General features: G+C 27.3%; 1 protein-coding gene across 1 annotated transcript in view; it reads right to left on the reverse strand.

The window, feature by feature from the left end:
* Positions 1-7,603: 7,603 nt before the first annotated feature.
* LOC113373080 overlaps positions 7,604-24,977 on the reverse strand; it is a 313,142-nt gene continuing 295,768 nt past the window's right edge. Inside the window, exons 7-8 of the mRNA XM_026613404.1 lie at positions 15,909-16,011; positions 7,604-7,736 (exon numbers count right to left, since the gene is read on the reverse strand). Coding sequence (XP_026469189.1) covers positions 15,925-16,011 — 87 coding nt within the window. The 3' untranslated portion in view covers positions 7,604-7,736; positions 15,909-15,924. The remainder of the gene's footprint in view (positions 7,737-15,908; positions 16,012-24,977) is intronic.

Genomic DNA, 24,977 nt, shown 5'->3' on the forward strand with positions numbered 1-24,977 from the left:
TTACTAACTAAATTGAAATGGGCATAATAAATAGAATTTTTAGTTCTAAGAGTGATTACTAATAATTATAGAGAATTTATTATGCTATTTCTCTATAATCTGTTCTGTAGTTATAGTTCGCTACAAATCAAATATTTTAAAAGAAATCAACATATATAAATTCAAATAGTAGCGGAAAATAAATAGTTTCTAGTAAATTTGATGAAAACTTTAAAGATTGTAACTAAATATGAACTAGTTGTGTAAGGCATCGCGCCTTAAGGCAAATTGCTTGAACTACCCGTACCGTAATGAACTATTAAATGATTTTATATAGATTATTATACACACTGTAACATTGTCTAATTTTTATAAGAGTTATATAAACTGAATTACAAAGTTAAAATTAATCATTTAATATGTATAAGTGAGCTTTAGAACCTTAGCCAAAATTCAAATTGAAATCCGAATTATTTTCAAAATACAAAAAAAAAAAATCTTTTTGAAAAAAAATTTTTTGTTTCCAAAAGCAATTATTTTGTCAAAACAAGCAGAAAGTTTTTGAATCATACAAATTGGATGCTTAGTTCTGCCATTTTTGGCACATTTAGCTCGGTATCTCCAAAAAGGCTGGACCTGCTTTTGCGAAAAACTAATCAGCACATCTCCCTATCAACAGGAATCGAATGTTTTTTGAACCAATCAAATCAGTTGAGCCGTGCGCACGAAAACGTGTACGAAAAATTGTATCCATCCATCCATACATGCACATCCATTTTTTCTGAGGTATGCCAAAATGTTCAGAAACCTTTAAAACGTAAAGAAATGTAAAAATTTTCAATTTAAATTTTTGGACGATTACAATGACTTACCCTACGGGAAGTTAAAAATTTGTTATCAAAAGAACTTTGATCGATTTTTTTTAATACACCCACCAAAATTTTTTTTACACCACGTGCAAGGATTCGAATAAATTATTTCTACTAAGTCCCGTGTCGTTCTTTAGTGTTACATTCGTTATTCTGTTTTCACAAGTTGACATAAGTAGGAAAAAACTTTCGCAAAATCGCCGACAAGATCAGTTAAGTCCCGTAGTTTTTCTTCAACGACAAATAAATACTTGTCTGAAATACCTGTAGATAAAACAATGTTTTTGTAGCTAATGACCACGTTTGACTGCTTGATAAATTGCTTTAGTTTCTTGTACTAAGTTCTAATTCATGACATCAATGAGGATTTTTTGTCGAACTGTATGTCCGCACACAATTGTCCTTGTAAAAAAATAAAGAAATTGTTGAATTAGGAATTAAAGTTATAATAATTGATTAATTAAAGACTAAATGTTTCTTTTATAGATACACACTTGTATGAAATATGGTGAAGTATATGCATATACATTAGGGTGGTCTTTAATATGGACATTTTCAAATTCCCTTGCTCCCAAGGGCTCAAATGGTTCCAAATTGATAAAAAACAATTCTCTGAAAGTTTTAGCTAAATGTCCATATTAAGAACCATCCTAATATACATATTCCACCAGCAAGTCAAAACCAATTTATAATATCAAGTGCGAATAAATTGAGTATCAATAACATATGTTATACAAGATAATTATAATGCTTTGAAATAAATAATCAATTAAAAAAGTTATGATAATTAAAATATTTCTAACAAATTTCACATATTTAATATTTGGTATATAGTCATTTTTGGTGCTATATAAAATTGCCGCATTATTTTTTTACTTATTTATAATTTTAATAAAACACTAAACAAACATTTAATATGTTGATTCTTTTGATTAGCCTAGCTATATTTTATGTATGTGTTACTATATTATTTTTATAAGTTAAAATAAAAAATATAAAACCTGATATACCTGATTCATGATTTAAATACCTTTTTAAATAAATAATCTGAAAATGTCGTAATCGTATGAACTGCGGACAAGTTAAATTGATGTTTTTTCACCTGCCTGAAATTTCTGTATATGCATCTGATATTTTCTTGCATATATAAATTTCTATAAAAACTCTATCACATAGTTTAAGAATATTTTTAAAATGCTAGAAATGTGTAGGTATAGGGAAGAATATTTGATAAAAATTACAAATATATTATAAAAGCAAATTCAAATGCACGCAAATGCGCAAAAATTATTGATTTTGATTAGAGATTTAAATTTACGGTCAAGTCAAAATGATGTTTATTCGCAAAATAGCCTCTGTCTGAAAGAAATAAAATTAACTTTTTTTATACTCTCGAATTTTTCAGAAAAGGTAAAAATTTAAATTTAGGGATGAACATAGGTTATATTGAAGAGAAGTCTACGAAGAAGACTCTGTAAAAATTTCAGGTAATTGGTTTCAGTAGAAGTTGAAAAATCGGTGGTATCCAAACAGAGAAGAACTGTATCTTCGTAAATAATTAAAATTTTGACAAATCCTTTAGTACACATATTCTTGAACAGTTGAACTTTGATAATATGTGAAAAAAATCAAAATCATTTTTTTAAAAAATCTAGATTAAAATACCCGTGTTTGGTACGTGTTTAACTATTTTTGTTTTGTTCCAGTGCATGTTTCCAGGAAATGTGAGATTTTCTTATTTTCTTATTTTCGAAATAGGTGTGTTTTTGTGTGTATATGTGATGAGTTCAATTATAAATTTTATTTTCAATTTATTTAGTTGGAACATTAACATTCTTTTTATATCAATGTATACAGAAATGTAGTTCGGCCTATCGACTATAGTATCTAATAATAATTTGCAGCATTTTGTTCTAAATTTGTAGGTTCACACTTGGGATTAGAGCATGACGAGAAAAGCGCCGGAAGTCCTTGCCGGATGACAATCCCGCAATCAATTTTGGGCCGCTGCCGCCAATTGGGACGATCCCGAAATGTGGGATGTGTCGCAGGACACTATATCGATCCTGTACATCCTGACTGTCAGTAGCATAATAAATATTATCACATTCTTTTATTTTGGTTATTTAAAAATTGTATAATTATGACGGCATATAATATAATGATCTGAGTCCTAACCATAGTGATAATGACAACTTAAGTTTTACGAACAGTCATCAAAAATCATTAGTGGTGTATGGCGTCATGCCTCAAGGCAAATTGCTTGAACTTCTCGTACCAGAATTATATATTAGAACCATTGATATTGGTTGATTTGTGCGCCCGAAATCGTGGACAAAAAATGTATCCAAACCTACATATATACTACATACAAACACATACATCCATTTTTTTAGGTATGCCAAAATGTTCAGAAACCCTTGAAACGTAAATATTTGCAGAAATTTTCATTTTCATTTCTTTAAGATTACTATAACTTACCCTACGGAAAGTTAAATATAAAAGTAATGTACTTAAAGAGGTTTACATTGTATTATCGTGATCGTTAATCAATGATCCAATGTGATGTATGTAATTTGACCGCTAAACATCCAAATTTAATTAATAGAATATTCGGATTCATACAGTTATAATGAAACAAATGTTATCAATATTTATTATAAGACTAGATGACCCGGTAAACGTTGTTTAATCATATAAGGTACGTGTAAACAATTTCTAGAAAATCCAAAAAATAGTAATTTATTGTTAGTGTATGTTTTGTAATAGTGGTATAGGCAATGAGGTAGTATAAAACCCCAAACTGTTCTTGTTAAATATAATATAGTTTGTATTAACAATATTCGTTTGACCATAATTTGCTAATACAATAAAACTGAAAATTTTACCTACTTCGTATGGAATGTATGATTTAATCGAATCCAAGACTTTTTTGGTCTTGCGACTTGTATAGTCGTTGCAAGGTCCAATTAATTCATAATGACTTATATAGTCATTACAATTTCCAATAAGTTCTTTTAGAGTACAGACTTTGAAATAAATATGATTTGCTAAATCTGTGCCACAAATCCAAAAAGTGTATTTTCATATTAACATTAAAAAAGTTGATATTTTGAGTTCTTAGTAACACTTGCGATCTGTTTAATAATGTTTTTGTGTATAAAAGGAACTAGTTGCAGCAATTTAATAATATTCCTCTAAAACATCCTATTAAATTTAGTTGAACATAATCTGTCCAAATTATTTGACATTTGACTCCCTCCATTACATCGTTCCATTTTAAATTAGGCTTCTACAAAAAAACTTAAATCAAAAATGTTAAGCTTTCACACGGTTTTGCAATAATTTCTCACCTTTCCCACAATTTTTGAATTAGCACGAATATTCCCACACAAAAAGTAGCCAAATCGGTTCAGCTGTTTTCGAGTTTTAGCGAATCTAACATAATAGCGAGCTCCATTTTTATATATAAGATTATGAAAATTTACAAAACGTGGGCTGACATAAATGACAGACGTATTAAATTATTTTTCTACGAAACAAAAAAGACTTAAAAATATTTGAAAAAAAAACAATGGTTTCCATGCAGAAACACAACTACCATATTGATTATTTTTATCAAAATCTGATTTGTTCAAATTATTAACTAAGATTTTTATTGTTATACTATTATATTAGTTATTTACAGTATTATATAAAATGTAAATTAAATGTGATATAATTAATTAACAATTATTTGGAGCTATAATATAAGTTTGCTTATTGATTACAGCTTCAACCATTTTTCGAAGTATGTAATAAATAATAAATATTTATTAGTAAATTACAATTTATTATAATACATATTTTGTGTGTTTCATATATTATCAAGTTGAAGAAATCGTCTCGCACATTAAATTAATTTTAAACCCATATTTGCACTTGTTTAATCCAAGTTATTATTTGGAATATTATAGAGTTGGTATTTTTGTTGATATTTTTTTACCAAGACTAAAATATAGTTTATTTTAAATTTTTGAATGTATATATGTGTAATGTGTATAGAATGTACAAATATAATTTAATTTAATGTATTATTATTAATATGATATATGTACATAGTTTATAAGTAATGATGCTTTAATGTATTCAAATTTGAACTGAAATAAAAAATTCTTATAAAATAAAAAATAATTATTTGGAAGATATATATTTCTGTAACTTACACAATAGACAAAAGTACATTATTTACAATTATTATATTTACATAATTTCTATATATACTTTATATAACATGTTAATAATTATATATTGCTGACATTGAATGTATTTACAAAATCAATAATGCATTAATATTTTTATAATAAATTATTTGAATAATACGAGGTTCATTCAGGATTTTTTTAATGTGGTAGTCAATTGCAAAATATTATTAGGAAGGAACTATACTCTCTCCTTTTTCAATATTGCGAGACTAATTGAAATTAATAAAATATTTATACATTAGAATACAAAACAATATTATCAATATTATACTGCAACTTCGTTAAGTTATTTGCCATACATTTTACATTTTATACAAAATATTTTTTGTACTATAATAAGTAGAAGATTTACTTTACACATTATCTTAGTGCTTCTTATATTATTTATGGTAAGATAATAACCATAAACTTATATTATAAATAAGATTATGGTAACGTCAATGGCACATTATAAATAATAAATTACTTATGTAGAATATATGTGACGAGAACATAGTATTATATATATATATATATATATATATATATATATATATATGTATATATACATATGTGTGTGTGTGCTTAAGTATCATCATTTGGCAACAGTATGAAACTTTTATACAAGAATTATAAAGTCAATACAGCAATATCACAAAATTCTTAACTTTCAATACACATGAAAAAAGTTTTCCAGGTCAAACGTTCAGGAAGTTTTTCCAATATACAGAGAAAACACTTGTAACATGAAAATAAATATAAGTTATTGGAAGTTCCAATAATATTAAAATTTTAAATTAATGAATAATGAGTTTATGATTACAGCAAAAATAATCTGTCTGAAATCAAAAGTAATTGAATATCATTTTTTAAGATATTTAGTTGAACAGAATATTTAGTTTAGATTTGAATTAGTGTTAGATTTGAATCAAATTTTTATTCAATTCATTTAAATTAAACAAAAATTTTATTCGTAACAACAATGCTTTGTAACGATGTATTTTATATATAAAATTTTGTCACACTTATTATTTATTTTATTTACATTTAAATAAAATTTGAAAAAAACTTATCAAATACCCCCAAAAAATTGGTTGCATCGGATTATTACACAATGTTATAAATATAATAAAAATAAATTATTTAGCTCTTCATAAAAAATAATTTTAGTGATTTATTGAAACAATTTGAAACAAATTTCAATAATAACATATATTTATTATAGGCTACTATTGAAGTACTAATTATATAATGTCATCAGCAGTTATAAAGCAATTATGATTATTAAAAATTTGCATTTCAAATTCAAATTATATGGTGGCTATTAAATTGTTAAATATATAAAATTTAAATTATAATTATCATAAATTGCCATAGCGCAAAGTATTAAAATGGACACGTCATTACAATAACAACTAATTAAAATTTTATAGACAATATTTAATTTTCAAAATATATGTATAGGGTAGAGCGGGGCACAAAAATCCAATTTGACTTTGAGCAATTATATTGTGGAAACCAAACCAATTATGTCACAACAAATATAATATATCAAACGAGCAATTATCTGACTATGTTTAGTAAAACTCCCAGCTACTTCATCATTGTAGACATACGTTATTTTTGATATTTTTAAAAATTGTAATCTGGTCCTTTTGACCCCATTAGCGGAATAATTTGAGAATGCCAGTGGGCAAACAGGTCTAAAGTCTTATGTGAATTTTTATTAAGAAATTTTGCAAAATTTTAGCTACATTATTCAACAATGCAAAATATAAATTTCATTGGTGCATTTTTTACAGAGGTAATCTTGATCTGGTATTTTATCAGAAATATTCATCAGCAGAGTTGGAATAACTTTTTATTTAATACATTTGTTGCAGAATTGCTTTATTTTACTTAATTTACTTCTTTATTTGGTATTTTTTGTTGCTGTTACACCTATGCCAGGGTAAAGATTTAGTTGATGGTCCTTCTATGTTTTATATAAAAAACGGTTAAATCAATCTTAAAATTAACAACAGATCTTATTGAAAAATTAATTGTCGTATACTTAAAAATTATATTGAGGTCTCTTGAACTGAACTGAAAAATCTAACAACGAAAGAAAACTTTTGTTATAAATTTCCAAATGTTGTAGTTTATTTCCTGATCGACCTACCTACTATCGAATATTGTTATTAAAAAATACATAACTTTATTGTGTTTTTTAAATATTGGTAGTGGACCTTTTTACCCGCGGACCTTTAAACCTTTAAACCTTTAAACCCCGCTCTACCCTATATATATATATTATTCGAAGTAACAATAAATAATTTCATTTTAATAAAATACATCATGATACATACAATTAGCCATAATTTTATCTGAAAGAAAATAATTCAGAATCTCTACCTTCAGCATAAGTAATGTTGAAATAATAAAGTAGAGCTGATTTTTTCATATAATACAATATGATAAGAAAAATAGTTTCCATTCTATTTTTGCTAAACGATGCAACCAAATCTAAGAATTACTGTATAAAAATTTAATTTCTGGAGGCATCAAATATTGTGATTATCACTGTGTTCAGATGAGCTGTCGTATGCTACTAACAATGAGTCTTGTTCTTCGGGGCTTTCGCATCTTGAAATGTCTGAGTATTTTCTAATTGGACTGTAATCGTCTAAAACAGAAATAAAATGAATTGTACTTATTGTTCACAATAATAAAATGAAAAAAAAAACTTATAGATGCAATTAAACGTTATTTTGAAGTAAGCGACCCACACATCTAGTAGAGAAGACTGGGTACGGTTAGGCCACGTTTTTTGATTAGCAATAATTTTGTTAATTTATCACCATTGGAAAGAAGTAAATTAAATGATAATTTAAACATTTGTCTACGAGGAATTACCGAAATACTGTCCGGAAATACCATGTATTAGTAATAAAATCAATTTATACAAAAAAGTGCCAGTGGCACAACCATCCACACCCGAGGGACGGTTGTGACAAGCATTAAAATTGGTTAAAAAGCAATAGCTATAAACACGAAAATGAATTATAACAACTTTGATGGTCAAAAATATGTCAAACAGCACAAATTGATTCAATGCAAATTGATTTAATTACTAAACTAATTGTTTTTACACAGCCGAGTTTTAAATTATAAGATTACGATTTGTTATCTATGCAATATTTTTTAAAAACGTCAAACTATTTCAAATTATATCAAATTAGAACATATGTAAAATTACAAAGAAAAAAAGAATTATTTTTATTTTCACGTGAAAATAATATACTCGAAACATTTAAACACTTGCAGTTCTTGTATAAGGTTTATAAATTTTGTATAATTAATATCTATAAACATCATAAAAGTTTATAACGACTTTTATGGCCAAAAATATGTCACACAACACAACATAATCATTTGAACAAAGCATATGAATAGAATATAAAAATAGATAACAAAATATAATTCTGTAAACAAGAAAACTTTTGTAATTTTCTTTAAAACTTCTTTTCTCTTTCGTATTCTAACTTACAATTAGTAAGGTTAGATTTTTCTTTCTCTGTTTAAATTTCCAACAAGGAATACATGTCACATAAACCAAAACTAATTGCTGGTAATTTTGAGGAAGTGGTAAACCTTGTGTTAACTAATTGCTGGTAATTAATCATCTACTTGTATTCAACTTACAACAAAATAACAAACGAAGTGATCTATATGTATTCGAGTAATAGTTATTATTGAAAGAAATCGAACAAAAAATTCTTATTTTGGCTCTCTAAACCCAATTCGGTCTGCAGATCATATTAATTGACTTGATGCAATAAAGAAAACTTGTTCGAACAAACATACTTCATGTTTTTTCCTTTGAACCCTGTTTCAAAATCAGTATAGTTTAGCTATTATGGCGACTATACTCTGGCACAGCCGTACCCAATCTCCTCTACTTTTAAAATGCAGCGGTCCACAGATGATTTATTATAATTTTGCTTTCTAAAAATCTAAATTGCCCCAAATCTACATCAGTTTGTACATAAACCGATATGGTCCTACGGTCTACAACTATGGGGTGCAGCCAGTAAATCAAACATAACTATTCTACAGAGATTCCAGAACAAAATTTTGAAAGAAATCGTGAATGCTCCAAAATATGTCCCAAACTGGTTAATACATCAAGATCTCAAAATTCTCACTATAATAGAAGAAATTATTCATTACTACTCCAGATACAAAGCTCGTCTGAGTCGTCATCCGATTTAATTAGCGTGTGATCTGCTCAAGCCTTTACCACCCAAGCGACTCAAAAAAAAAAAATCTGCAATGATTTACTACATCAAATTATATAATATGTAAGAAGGTGCTATCGCAGGATAGCAATACTTCTTACGCTGACAAATAAAATATACCTTTGAAGTAGCTGAATATATGAAGTAGCTGTGTATAGTTTGCTATGAACAAAAAACTAAAAAAAAGTTTGTACATGCTACACTTAATTATCTACAAATCAATATAATTACTAATTATATTCACCATTGATTAATTAATGTAAAGATTTTTCAAGAATCATTTCTTTTTCAGTCCATTGCGTACAAATATGAAGAAAAATTACTAATTATATTTACCATTTATCAATTAATGTAGCTTTTTTTCAAAAATCATTTCTTTTTCATCCGCAAAAAATATGAAGCACAAAAGCTCAAAATAATTTCAATACACCTAATGCAAATACATGTACATGGTTCTGTACAATAAAGAAAACAAAATTTATGAAAATGTAATATTTTATGAGGTTCGTACAGAATTGTGGAAAGCTTTTATCGTATGTACGCTTCGATAATATAATACCGGTACTCCAATTATTTTACATATTTATACGCCATTCGATTTTTTTTGGTTATAGTATATTTTGTAAATATTGCAAAGGTATGTTTGTATATTTTAAAATCATGGATATTATTTTAATTTTATTAAATATGAATTAGCTTGATCACTTGCATAAATACCATTATAGATATTTTCAAAAAGCCATTATTATGAATAAAATTCTATATCAAATATAAGTTTAAAAATGCTTTTCCAAGTAAATAAATACTTCTGTACCATATTATGCTACAAACTATCAAAATGCGTTTCGAATTGAATTTTGATTTAATTTGAATTTGAATACTATAATGCAATATCATTGCATAATTCAAAATAAATCCGTTTTGATTTGATACACAGTTCACTCTTATCAGCAAGATATTGTCTAATATCATACTTTTTCAATATTATAGTATTTTTTTAAATTTAAATGATTTTCTTTCAATTTATCACATTACAAAATAAACGAGTTAGAATAGAAGTCAAAACCCAGATCATTAGAATAAATCAAACAGAAGAAATATTCTGTTCTTTAAAACAAATTTTTGAAGTGACTTTGAGTTTAAGCTCAAGAGAAAAAATTTCAATCCAAATTCAATCTTAATTAAAATTTATCTGAAATGATGTAAATTAATGCTAACTGATTTAATTACTAATTGCTTTTACACAACCCAGTTTTAAATTATATGACTACGATTTGTAAGCTGTGCAATATATTTTAAAAATGTCGAAATATATCAAATTCTATAAAATTAGAACAGATATAAAATTACAAAGAGAAAATTTTTATTTTTTTAAGTTAAAATAATATATTCGAGACATTTGAAAACTGTAGAAATTCTTTGCATAAGGTCTTATAAATTTTGTATAATTTTCAGCCGTGTGTTTTGAATAGAACGACTCTCTATTTCTTCAGAAAATGATAGTTCGCCTAGGTCTATGAGTGTGAAAAGGGTCATAAAGTACCCAGATTTAAATTTTACAACGGTATCTGAGCCACGGGTTAAAATTATTCAGGGCCAAAGAGTTGGGTAAGATTTTGCAAGGATTTGCTCTTCATCAGAATGGAAATATATACGGTATTATGACGGAAGCATATTTGCATTCGATTCCCAAATGTAAAAGGCTTGGGGACAGGGTTGACTTGAAATTTAAGTAGATTTTGATAGTATGAATTAAAAAACTCCTAATTGTTTAAACATTATTTTACTCATTTTCTGTGAAAACAGATTTTACTTTCTGGCTAAACAGTGGGGCTAAACGATCAGAATCAAAATGAAACCATACACAAAGTACTTAGAGTTTGAATAGATTTTCTATTAAAATTGAATTTTTACTTAGAAGAATCTAAATGCAACAAGTAAAAGTTGTCATGTTCATTAATCGAACTTGAATGTCATTGATATATTAGTTTGGATCATACATGATATACTTGTCATAATATTGAATTATGTTTGAAACAATGAAGGTTAAATATAAATTTTAACTTATTATTATAGAAATATTTTTACCGAATAACACTACTTTTATTTAAAAATATTCAGTTCTTATTCAAAGTTATTTGCATTTGTATAAATGTTATTAAATGTATAAAAATATATATTACACATATTCTTATTATTATTATTATTATTTGGAAGTGATGATGTTAAATCGTTTAATAATTTTGGGCACTTGCAAAACTTTTCTGCTATTACAAAGTTAACGGAACATCAGAAAAGCTTAAGTTTGTAATTATTTCTCAAATCTCTTCATCAATAATATGACAGAAATCAATAATGCAATATATATCTAGGAATATGTCAGAGAAGATGTGAGCCAATGAAATTATTATCATAGAGATCAATAACATCAATTTAAACAATATAGACTAAACTATGTACATAAACTTCTGAACTATGACATATGTTGAATATGCATATATATATATATATATATATATATATATATACAGTGGTGTTGTGCTAATATTTTTTTTGCCAGAACGCTAAAATTTAAAATCGGGTTCATAAACTGGTTCAAAAAATTTGATATATTTCGATAAGAACTCATAAATCTAATATATTGACTTTTTATATAATTAACTCTATTATATACAGCTAGTTTATACATTAAATTGTACAAGTATGAACATAATTTATATTCTTCAATAATATTAATTATATTTATTCTGGTATTATTTTATTCATTAATACCTACAGGTGTTTATTATGATAGAAAAGTACTCAAGATTTATTACAATACTTTATAAGACTTAACCTATTAATATGATAGATAACTTATTACCTATCATACTATATTATATTATTGTATATCATAGATAGATATCTATTATCTATCATACCGTGTGAGATACCTATACCGTCATTAACTCATTATATACCTACATACCTTTTACTTCTTATAAATACTACAGTCTAATTTATATATTCACCTATATTTTACCTTACGCCCTATGTATTATCTCTACCTATCTATTGTCTATACCGGGAATTGAACCCGGGACTTCCGCGTGGCGGTCGCGCACCTTAACCACTACCCTATCGGGTACCCCCATTAATAATATAATATGGGATGCACTGTTGTTTCCGCGGGTCATTTTCTAATTAAATAGGTAATTAATACTAAGGTGGCGCGACGACACGCGAAAAAAGACGGTTGATTGTAGCGTTACGGTGGCGTAGTGGTTAACGTCGTCGCGTTCCACGCGGCGGGTCCGGGTTCGATTCTCGGTAAGGTTAATGTAGCGTGTAAGGAAAATTATAGGTAATAGGATATATAGTAGATATAGGTTAGGTGTATTCGATATACAATGTAGGGATTTGAAAGCATATGATGAAATATAGCGTATGGTATAGATGTAAGGCGTGTGGTATAGAATGCAACGTATAGGCATACGTAAGGCTATAAAAATACACGAATAGGAACCTATGATGTAGGTGTTAGCGTATAAGTAATGCGAATGAACATAAGATTTAATTTATAAATATTATTTTTTCTATAAGAACTTTTATCTCGGTATTAAATATCTAAAATATCCAAAATATGGGTTAAGGCATCGATTCCACCTTACTGCTGCCTTTGCCGTTATCACTTCATGGAAAATTAATTACTGCACTTTTAAACCACTGTGTGTACTGTGTGACAATAGACATAGAACTATAAATTTTATTAAATGTTTGAGTAACTTGTGCGAGCTGATTTTCTTAATATGTTTTTATTCTCGCAACTTACTGAATTCTAAAAATTCTAAATTTAAAAATATAATATAAAAATTATTATACCGCTGTCAGGAAGGGATGGCAATTTATAAATAAACAGACTAATACATACAGAGTTTGGAATTTCTCTATAATCCGTAATATTGAGAAAGTTTGCATTAGACCTAACCTGCTTATTTACCTAAGCTATGGAAATATATATGGAAAAATTATATGATTTGCACATGCATATTGTGCTCACTTAAACTAAACAATGATCATAATATATTTAACGAATTTTTAACAGTATTTACAAATTACTTTCAAATCACCTAAAGCAAGTGGGTTAAAGTAATTTTTTAATTTGCCTCCCCCCTTTGGATTTAAAAATTGATTTTTCTGTGGGGCGTGTGCCCCACGTTGGGAATTACTAGTCTAGGAGTCCAATTTTTTAATCTACTATCAGGTTAATCAATAATTGAGTGATCATCAATTCCACAGCACCTTCATCAGCTTTTTAAAAGATCAAAGTTTCTATGAATATGCATACAAATCTCAAATTGTAGGCCGAAATTTAGACAATAAGTCTATTGAAATATCAGGGTAACTCTTTTGCTATAAATTGTCAACTAATTTACCAATAAATAAATGTCAATAAAACAATGATTAAAAAAAATTACCAATAAATGTTGGATTGTAAAAATTTACAAGCGATCGAACGGCTTATATTTTTGCCTTAGATGGCAAAAAATTCATCCAATTATTAAAATATTACATTTTTTTGCAGTTCTTATGCTTTTGTATTTATAGAATTGCTTTTTTCGCTACAATCAATTTCCATTATATGAATGTCTTAAATTATTTATTTTATTCGACTAACGCCCGCTATGTTCGAAACAAGTCCAACTTATATCCGAAATAATCGGGCATCAGACACTTTTCGGTCTTAAAGTAACATATGTGAAATTTGAAATACACTACTGTATTGTAATTAATATTTTAGTTCAAACACCTCAATTTGTAACTAAATTAAAAACGACTTTGATAAAACCAGTGGTGTTGTGCTAATATTTTTTGTCGGAACGCTAAAATTTAAAAACTGGTTCATAAAGCGGTTCAAAAACCGGTTCTCATGTTTTTTCCGGTTCCGTTCGAAAAGGAAAGAAACAAAAATTATTACAAAACCCATTGTGTGCACATATATGTATATTTATTACAATAGAACATTTAATAAAAATTAGTTGAATAATAGTTTATAAAATTTACTTATTAAATCGTTTTCGATTGTATGTAGCGATTTTTTTATATTTTTTCTTGCCAGAACGCGTTCCTTCCCAAAACTGATTTGCCGGAACGACGTTCCGGCGCGTTCCGGCTCGACAACACCACTGTATATATATATATATATATATATATATATATATATATATATATATATATATATATACATGTAATATTAGAGTTGTCTTTAATATGGACATTTTTGAATGTTCTTGCTCCCAAGAGTTTAAATCGTTCCAAATTAATAAACAATAATTCTATGAAAGTTTTAGCTCCTAATATTAACGTTTAGATAGTGCGCAATTCAATCAAACTTCGTATGCATATTCGACGCTCTGCAAAATTTTTGAAAAAAATTTCATGCTATTTCCATACAAAACTTCATTTGAATTGGACTCTATCTAAAAGACAATGCTAAGAGCTAAAACTTTCAGAGAATTGTTTTTTAACAATTTTAAACCATTTGAGCCCTTGGAAGCAAAGAAATTCAAAAATGTCTATATTAAGGACCACCCTAATATACACACATACATATATATATATATATATATATATTTATATATACATACATATATAATTTTATATATACCAATACATGAAAGAAGTATTCAAAAAGTAAAGACACGTTTTCAAGTTACATTGAACTATTGTTTTCTTCTTGTATTTCAAACATGTTTTGTACATTGCAAACTTAGTTTGTTTTTCAGAGAAATGGCAAATGATAAAAAGGTAGAATTTGTAGTATACGGAAATTTTTCTTTATTGTAAAAATTGCATGTTCTTATATAAATATCAGCTCTTGTAGACAGACTTCGTATATATAGAAGAAGTATTTTGATTTGTAGATATATGATACTCCGAATCATAAGTCAAACATCTAACCATGTAGCTATACTATTTAAATAAAATGTTTGTTTAATACGAAATACATGAAATAGAATGTAAATGTTCAACACTAGATTTACGGATGTTGATTATATTGCCTATTTTTACTGAAAATATGCCAATTTGGCTCATACAATGAAATGGTAATTTTTTGAGAAAATTGGTTCAAGGCAATTGAAATTTATTATAAAAAAACATAATTATCTTTTTTGGCCATTTGATTGACTACATCAAAACCATATATAACATTATATATACTTTTATATATTTATAGTCGTCAAATTTTTATTGTGTCAAATTGGCTCGGTGTTGAAAAATGCTTTTGTCTACAAAATTTTTCTACTGTGATTATAAAGCGCCTAGCACACACATGAAAATACAATCATACTTTATTCAAAACCACTACATAAATCCTATTTTTAATTCATCTTTTAACTACGCAGTTGAAATAAATCCATTCATCCCTTGTTCAAATTCGTGCATGCAAATAAAAACAACAAATATTTGTACCATGCAAATTCATAAAACAAGCAGACAAATAACTATAACAAGTGTGTATCACTTCAGGTGTAAATTAATTATAATTTATTACAATATAATGAAATATATCTCACCCAAGTCCTTTGTGGATCAAAGTTCAATGACTTCGGGTCCTCTCCACGTGATTCCTGACCTCAGCATGTGATAAAACCGCATTACGGCCCAAATTGCAAACGCCTGAAAAATTAATGATTAACTGATATTAGATAATATGTAATTATGAAAAGCACTTCAGGCTATTATTATAAAATGTCATATAATTAATAAAATCAGATTAAGCCCTACGCAAAATTGTCCTTCTTAGAGACAAGGATTACATATATAGGGGAGACTGGCTATGGTTGTGCCAGGGTACGGTAGTGACAGTCGTCTTAACAGCTAAATTACACTGATTTGGAGATAGGGTCCAAAGAGAGAAAGACGAAGAAAGATTGTTCCAGCAAGTTTCCTTTATTGCTGTCAACCTTATATTAACATGACCTGCAGACCGCATTGCTTTTAAAGAGTCAAAAGTAATTCATGATTAAAATATTTTAATAACTTAATTGTATACAAATAGAAAGTGAAAGAAAAAGAAAAATGCAATACAAAAAAAATTACAAAGATTTCCTATGAACTTTGTTTAAAAAATTATTTTTGTTATATATTGTTATATTTTATTCAATAAGTTTTGTTAAAATGTTTATGTTGTGTTGTGTTAAGTATTATTGTTGTTAACGACTATAAAAGTTGTTATAAATTATTTTGGTGTTTATATCTATTGTTTTTTTAACTTTTTTAGCCCCACCCGCGTGTAAGCCTTTATATAGGTCGTATGAAAAAAATTGTTGGATTTAACTTAAAATTAACAAAAACCTCAAAAATTATATTAAGATTTCGTAAACTGAACAACAGTGCTCACAACCAAAAAACTAACAACAACAAAAAATACTTTTGTTATGAAATTTCTTACATTGTCGTTTATGTCCTAATGGCGACTCGTAAGAACTGTTATAACTCGTTATACATCTCTTTCCCTCTACTTTTAAATATAAATTTTGAAAAATTCCTAACTATACTCGTATTTGAGATATAGGGACCTTTAAGCCCCTTTCTACACTATTTATTAAATTTGTATATTTATTGAATAAATGCTTTCTCTTCTATGTTTCCCCGTTTTTATATCTGTCATAACTGTCACTCGGGTGTGGACGGTTGTGACACTCGCCCCTTTCTTGTATGATTTGATTATATGACGAAGACGTCGTATTTAAAGCAGCATTTCATAGATAAATATTCAAATTAACATTTAATTTATTTTGCTTCCAGTTAACTGATAAATTAACAATATTATTGATCAAAAAAGTGGCACGACCGTATCCAGTCTTCCCCACTGAGTTCTTGGTTTGGATGACAACAATACGAAAAAAATGACATAATAATGTGATGATAATAGATAGAATAATTGACACAATTGAATATATTTGATTGAACTATTGACAAAAATCAGTAATAAAATTTAAATTAATGCTAACAATAATATAATAATTATTATTGGTAATTATACTATTTAATAATTAGTTGAATTTTTCATTTATTTCTATTATATTAGCCCTTAAATAGTATATTGCACTGAGACCAATGTTGATATTTGTATAGAAATAAGGTAAGATTATATATATATATATATATATATATATATATATAAGATTTCCCCCGACTTGACATGAATGAGTTTAAACAACGCCAGCCTCCCTAAAGAAATACATATATTTACATTGCGCTCTTTTATTACAGAGTGTATGATGAAACTCAATTTGTAGACAGCACCGCATTTTCTTGTTAAAAGAATAAAAGAAATCTACCGGAAAATTGTCGAAAGTAAAAGAAAAACTTCAACTGAAGAACTGAAGCCTACAGAAAATAATGAATGGCAAATAATCGGGTTATTTAGATTCAGAAAATTTCCATTTATATATTACAAAGCGAGGAAAAGCGACGTATTTACAAATTGTAATACTGTAAGTGCCCTTAATAATCATTCAGGAATGAAATTTAAAGTAATGAGAGGATGAATAAAACATGAGTGCATAAAATATTTAATAAGCGATGATAAAAACAGATGGTTTTAAATTATTATCAGCAGAGTTTAAGGAAGTTTTTTCAGAGTTACTTGATTGAAGAAAATATTGAAGTAATATTTTTGTTATGTCCCGAGTTAACAATACTGTTTAAGATACTAAATGTGAATCAAGACATAACGGTACTTGCATTAGTTATATCATTTTAATAATATTTAATTATCGCATTAATCAAAATTTATTTTTTTGTAATTGAAATTTACAAAAGTAGTCTTTGAGCTCAATTTTCAGTAGAGTTCTTAAAATAATTTATACTAGAAAAATGGTTTTTATTATAAAGTATTAGAAATTTTTTGAAAAAAATATTTATAAGAACCATTCAACTGGTGGTTGGCACCGCTCTATGTAATGATTTGAATATTACAAGAGAAAATTGTATGGATCATCACAAAATAACTAAATAATTTTAAAATAAATAGCTATGTATTTAATCTTCTCCTCTCTTGAATATTAATTTTATTTACATAAAAATCAACTTAACTAAGCTCAACTAATTGCAATGGTATAAAAACATTCAATATTACTTTATGATCAAAACTTATACCTGCTATATACAAATAACTACTTTAAATTTGTTTGGGAAAATAAGTCTCATAAAAACATATAGCTCTTCAGAAATAAATGAATCAAACAATATTCCAAATAGTTTTTATACAAAAAGTTTTCATTTATATGACAAATAAACAGAAAATGCTAACTGATTGAACTTTATAATTTAATAAATAATAAAACATCCTGCAGGCAGTTCAGAAATTATTTTTACATCTCATTATCATATCTCATAAAAGTTTTCTCAGTTATTGATAACAAATACTTCCACAAAAAATACTAAACAACGAATCTCTGTGGTATTTTGCAGAAAATATTTTCTTTAGTAGAAGAATATTAATCGATGAATATAATAAATGCTTCATTCAAAGAAAAATTTAAAAATAAGGAAGATGGTGAAAATACAATTATGAATAAAACATGAACCCATAAAATATTCAATGAGCGCTAATGAAACCAGCTGTTTTACAATTATTCAAATACATTTTCCCCAAGAATTGGATTATACGTTTTAAAATCGTATTATTAATTGTGAATAATATAACAGATTAAATTATAAAGAAAATATTAAAGTAAAATGGTGACATTTAATTAGTAAATTATGATTAATAATTTTATATTTAATATCATAAATATTTAATATATTAGTGAGTGCACTTACATTTATCACAGCCCTTGCGATGAAAAATGCCATCTCTGCTTTACACAAACTATCAAATTGCTGAAAATAAAGAAAATTTGGTCAATTTGTTGGATATTGAAATTATCTAGACTATCAAGGCATAATTATGATTATTATAATAATTGATAAAAATATATAATAATTAATCAAATAGAATGCACCAACCTAATAAAGTTTATACAAAGTCAAATTGTAAGAAGATATCTTCCAAAAGATAAAAACTACTAGGAGTATTCTGAATAAATTTCTGAAAGATTTTGAAATTTGTTTGAACCGTATAAGTGTACTTTAAAAATTAAAAATCAATATTGGCAAGGAACCTAAAAAAATGAAACAAAATTTGTTCTTATTATTAAAATATCTATAAAATATCTGATAATATAATGAGCATATGTCTAATGATCATTTTAGACCTCTAATTTTTTTTAACATTTTCCTCTGTTTCCGAAACCGCTAGACTTGCCTACCCAATAAATTAACTAATTTTTCATTTCGTCAATACAAATAAAATGTGTTTTTGAATCATTCAAATCGGGCACCCCATTATCTCAAAAACTGAATTACCAATAATGACACTTTTTGCCTCCGAATCTTTGAAACGCTTCGACCTGTCTTCGCCAAAAACTATTCATCAGTAGGAATCAAATGTTTTTTGAATCATTCAAATCGGTTGATCCATGCGCCTGAAAGCGTGGACAAAAATTGTATCTAATACACACACACATATATCCATTTTTCTAAAATATTTAGAAGTATTTAGGTTTTCATTTTCGTTTTTTGCGATTACTATAACTTACCCTACGGGAAGTTAAATATTATTTTCAACTTTTGAAAATTTGAAAATGATTGAAATTATTTTTAATAATTAATTTTAATGAAATGTGTTTACCGATCTTGACATTTTCCTTGTGGTATTTTGCTTGTGAAAACATAAATACAATTATAACATAATTATTGTTTTTCTTATAACTTCCCTCTCAAGTTATAAGGATTTTATATAATTGGTCAGTTACAAACTTAAAATTGTGAATCGAAGTTTTAGAAATCTGTCTATCGATGGAAAAATTAAGCTAACAAACATTTGAAAAGGGCTGAAATATGATCAATATATCTTTCAAATCATAAACATTATCCGCGTAAATCTATTATGATCCTTAAATATCGCACTTGATTAATAGCCTTAGGAAGATATCTTTTAGTTTAGTTTGTTTTCGAAGCTTTTGCATCCGTTTCTCTCATTTATTTTCATGGTGTAGAATCTCTTCGGAAGAGATTGGATTTTTGTTAACCTTCCACCCCCGTTTTACATTTATGCATAGCCCTCTTTCCTTTTCCAGAAGGTTAATGCCAGTTTCTTTAAGGTTAGGATTTGTATTTTATTCGAATTGTTTACCTATTTTGAGATTTATATCGGATAAACTATGCTATTTGTCTTCAAAAACTGATGCACACCGACATAATGATGACCACATTTTTATTGCTCATTTCTTTGATATGATAATAATTAATTGATAAGAGTTGATAGCACTTAAATCCATGGGATGATCTCACACTGTTGATAATATTATTGCCAAATATATTACTGATTTTTCTAAGTTTTATTCTTTATTTGCATCATTCGTATACGTTTTATTTATACGTTAAGGCTAACATTTAAACTAAGTACAATGAGAAAATCCACTAAATACAGTTTATATGATGAAGTTATTTAAAATCAAATGTGTGTATAAAATGTATTGAACAATATTGAAAAAAAAGTAATAGAGAAGGGCGGAGCACAAAAGTCCAGTTTGATTTTGAACAATTACATTGTGAAAACCAAACCAAAATATTATAACAAATAACACATATCAAATAAACAACTATCTGACAATGTTCAGTAAAAATCTCAGCTAATTCCATCGTTCTAGAAATGTGTTTATTATGCTGTTTTACAAAAATTTGTAACGTAGTTTTTACCCCATAGGCGGGGTAAATTGGGACGTCCATGGTGCAAACAAATCCAAAGTTTTATTAGAGAGTTGTTACAAAATATTAGCTCAACCAATGCAAAATATAAATTTTATGGGTGCATTTTTTACAAAAATAACACTATAATTAACCTTGATCAGGTATTTCATCAACAGATTTAAAATAACTACTTATTAACAATTTATTTTACGCCTTTAGTTAATCCTTTGTACCAAACCCAGATGTAAGCTTTTATAGAGGTAATAAAAAAATTGTTAAATAAAATTTCAATTAAATATTTTAAAACTATGAAAAAAATAGTGAAATTATGAAGAGGAAATCAATCAATAAGAAATGTAATATCGTATTTACAAAGTGTATTACAAAGGCGTTGAAAAGCATTAGAGGTAATGCATAACTTTGAAATATGAGTTAAATGAATAATGTTATAACTATACAATATGAATTTTGAAGTTTCCAAAGCAAGCAATATTTAAGAATCTATGCTTAACAGTGTGAAAATAATATTTTTGATTGATATTATTGTTCTATAAGCAATAATTATTGCCAAATTATATGCCTTTGATTATATTTTTTTATAAATAGTTGTTACTTAAAGAATTGACTAATACTAGATATAATGTGAAATTCAGTTACTATGAAAAATATGCAAATATAATTAAGTGATTCAATAATTCCAATTATTACAAAATCAAGTATCATAAAAAAAAATCATAATCATTTTTGCTTAACCGCATTTGAAATAAAATAACTGATAGAGAGTTAAGTTATTGTATAAAATGAAGTTGTATTGAAATATTATTTGTATTTTGTATAATATCCAAATAACTCTATTTATTAAAGTATAAAATAACTTTATTTATTAATTTTATTTCTATGTAATTTTTCTTTATCTCAGCCCTGTTCCGAACAATGCACATAAAAGCAAGTGACAAAAGAAAAGTCCCGAACGAGAAAATGGCACTTGGGCAGGTCCTAAGTGCCCATGATATTTTCGGTAAATTGATTTTATTGAAATATCTAAACGCGAATCTATTTCTGGGTCCTTTACCAGATGGTGTAATACAAAACATTTAAAAAAATCGGGACGGCTTATTTATTGCGGTCGAAAGACGTGCTTCAATTTATGGTAATATTCTGATTGACTATTTATAGAATCAACGGGAAAAATATATATTCTGTTACGTTTTTGTGTTTTATTTGGAAAAAAAGAAATATTTCTAATTATTGGATTCGGAATTTTATTAACTTATTTTGTTTGTTTTCGCTATTGTTATCATTATTATATTTCACAAACAATGTTTCTAGTTAGTTCAGTTGCGCTAGATAATCATTGCATTACCTTCTATTATTTATTACTTTCTTTTCCAACAATTATAGATGTTTTTTGAATTTCCTCGAATTTAATACATAATATTGCGTAAATGTAGCATATTCAAATTTAAAATGATATCATTATTCTCTAAAAGCAAATAAAGGCAATGGGAAGGGTGTGTTTCTTCAGCAGGAAGGTATCTCTAAGTTTTATTTGCCATTAATCTACTTGAAATGGGGAAAAACAATTTTAATTCCAAATTATCTGCTAATTAAAGCTATCTACATTTATTTAACTTTTTTTTGGCTTCTTAATTGATGCCAATGGCTTGTCTCTTTAGAGCTTAAACACTCGAAATCCAAAAGAGAAAAGGAAAAGACGTGCTAAATTCTCCTTTAAATTTTTATCCAAATCTACAAATTAAAATTATGTGATTCATACATAAAAACTAAAATTACTTTATTACTAAGTTTTACCAACGCCAGTTTTATAGTATGATGATATATGAAGACATTTACATCATTAAAACCTAAGCCTTTTATTACTAGACTCAGAATCCTATCCTATCATGAAAGGATGAAAAACATGTTAAGCATCAAGAATATACTATATATCTCTCAGCACATTAATTGCTTTTTTAACTTCCGTAGGGTAAGTTATAGTAATCGTCCAAAAATCGAAATCAAAAATTTTTACATTTCTCGACGTTTTGAATGTTTCTGAACATTTTGGCATACCTCAGAAAAAAGGATGTGTGTGTGTGTGTGTGTGTGTGTGTGTTTTGTATGTCCGCGTTTTTTCGTCCACGTTTTCGGGCGCACGGATCAACCGATTTGAATGGTTTAAAAAACATTCGATTCCTATTGATAGGAGATGTGCTGATTAGTTTTTGGCAAAGGCAGGTCCAGCCGTTACGGAGATATGGAGCAAAGAGTGCAAAAAATAGAAAGCGAGTTTTTGAGAGGAGAACGGATCAACCGATTGAATGGTTTTAAAAAACATTCGATTCCTATTGATAGGAAGATGTGCTGATTAGTTTTTGGCAAAGGTAGGCCTAGAGGTTTCGGAGATACAGAGCTAAATTAAAAAAAAATGGCTGTTTTTGAGAGAACTAAGCGTCCGATTTAAATGATTCAAAGAACTTTCTGCTTTTTTCAACAAAATAATTGATTTTGGAAAAAAAAATTTTTTGTTTCTAATTTTTTTTCAAAAAATTTTTTTTGTGATTTTGAATTAAAAATTCAAAAAATCACCCAAGCTAAGCACAGTCTAAGCGCCACTCTGGTACAAATGTTTACCCATGTGCGTTTAGACTGTTTGTGTATAGAGCACTTTTCCAATTTTGTGAAAATTATTGAAAAATGTGAAAATGCCGCCAAGCTGAGCACAGTATAGGTGAAAATGTCGCACAGAATTATTTGCAAATGCGTTTAGACTGTGACTATGCGGGAGCACTTTTCAATTTTGTGTAAATTTGGCAAACTATTTTTTTTTTGGAATTTGATTCGAAATGAAATGACGATTGTTAATGGTCTGGAGATAAAAAATAAATTGATTATTTATAATTAACTTTCCATAGGGTAAGTAATCGCAAAAAAAAAATCGAAAAAATGAAAATTTTATATACTTCACGTTTCAGAGGTTTCTGAATATGTTGGCATACCTTGGAGAAAATTGATGTATGTGTGTGTGTGTGTGCGTGCATGTGTGTGTGTTCGGATACAAATTTTCGTCGACGATTTCGGGAACACGGATGAAGCAATTTGAATAATTCAAAAAAACATTCGATTCGTATTGATAGGAAGTGCTGATTAGTTTTTGTCAAAGGCAGATCTAGCCGTTCCGAAAATATGGGGCAAAAAGTGCCAAAAACGGTAACTCAGTTTTTAAGAGAACGAAGCGTCCGATTTGTATAGTTCAAAAAACATTTATTGTAATAACAGGATGAAGATTTGATCAAATTTTCATGAAGATAGGTCTAGCGGTTTCGGAGATCTAGTAAAAAAAACTAAAAAAATAACATTTGGCGGTCAACAATAATCATTAGACATTAGACATATGCACATCAAATTATCAGATATTATAGAGATTTTAACAATAAGTATAAATTTTATTACATTTCTATAGGTCCGCACCAATGTTTTTCCGTTAGACAGCGACGCGGCGCTTACGCGCTTTATATTTTGTCTCTATGCAGTTAAAGCAGTACGATTGCTTTGAAAAAAAGTTCAGATCTTCCAAAAATATGTCAAAATGAAGATAACATTTTTTCCAAAAAAAAATTTTTATAAAAAAAATTGTTTAAATTTTTTTTTTAAAAAAAATTTTTTTTCAAAAAAAAGTAATTTTTTTGTCCCAATTTAAAATTTCTAAAAAATCTTATTTTTTCGAAGTAAAATTTTTCAAAATGTTAATCGTTTTTTAAAAAAATAATAATTTTTGGCATGGGAAGTTCCAGCAATTTGCCTTAGGCACGATGCCTTAATTGCCTTAAGACAGAATTCCA

Source organism: Ctenocephalides felis, unplaced genomic scaffold, assembly GCF_003426905.1.
Source record: "Ctenocephalides felis isolate EL2017-DRISC unplaced genomic scaffold, ASM342690v1 CF-g0.4_SCAFFOLD_01604, whole genome shotgun sequence".
Lineage (NCBI taxonomy): Eukaryota > Metazoa > Arthropoda > Insecta > Siphonaptera > Pulicidae > Ctenocephalides > Ctenocephalides felis.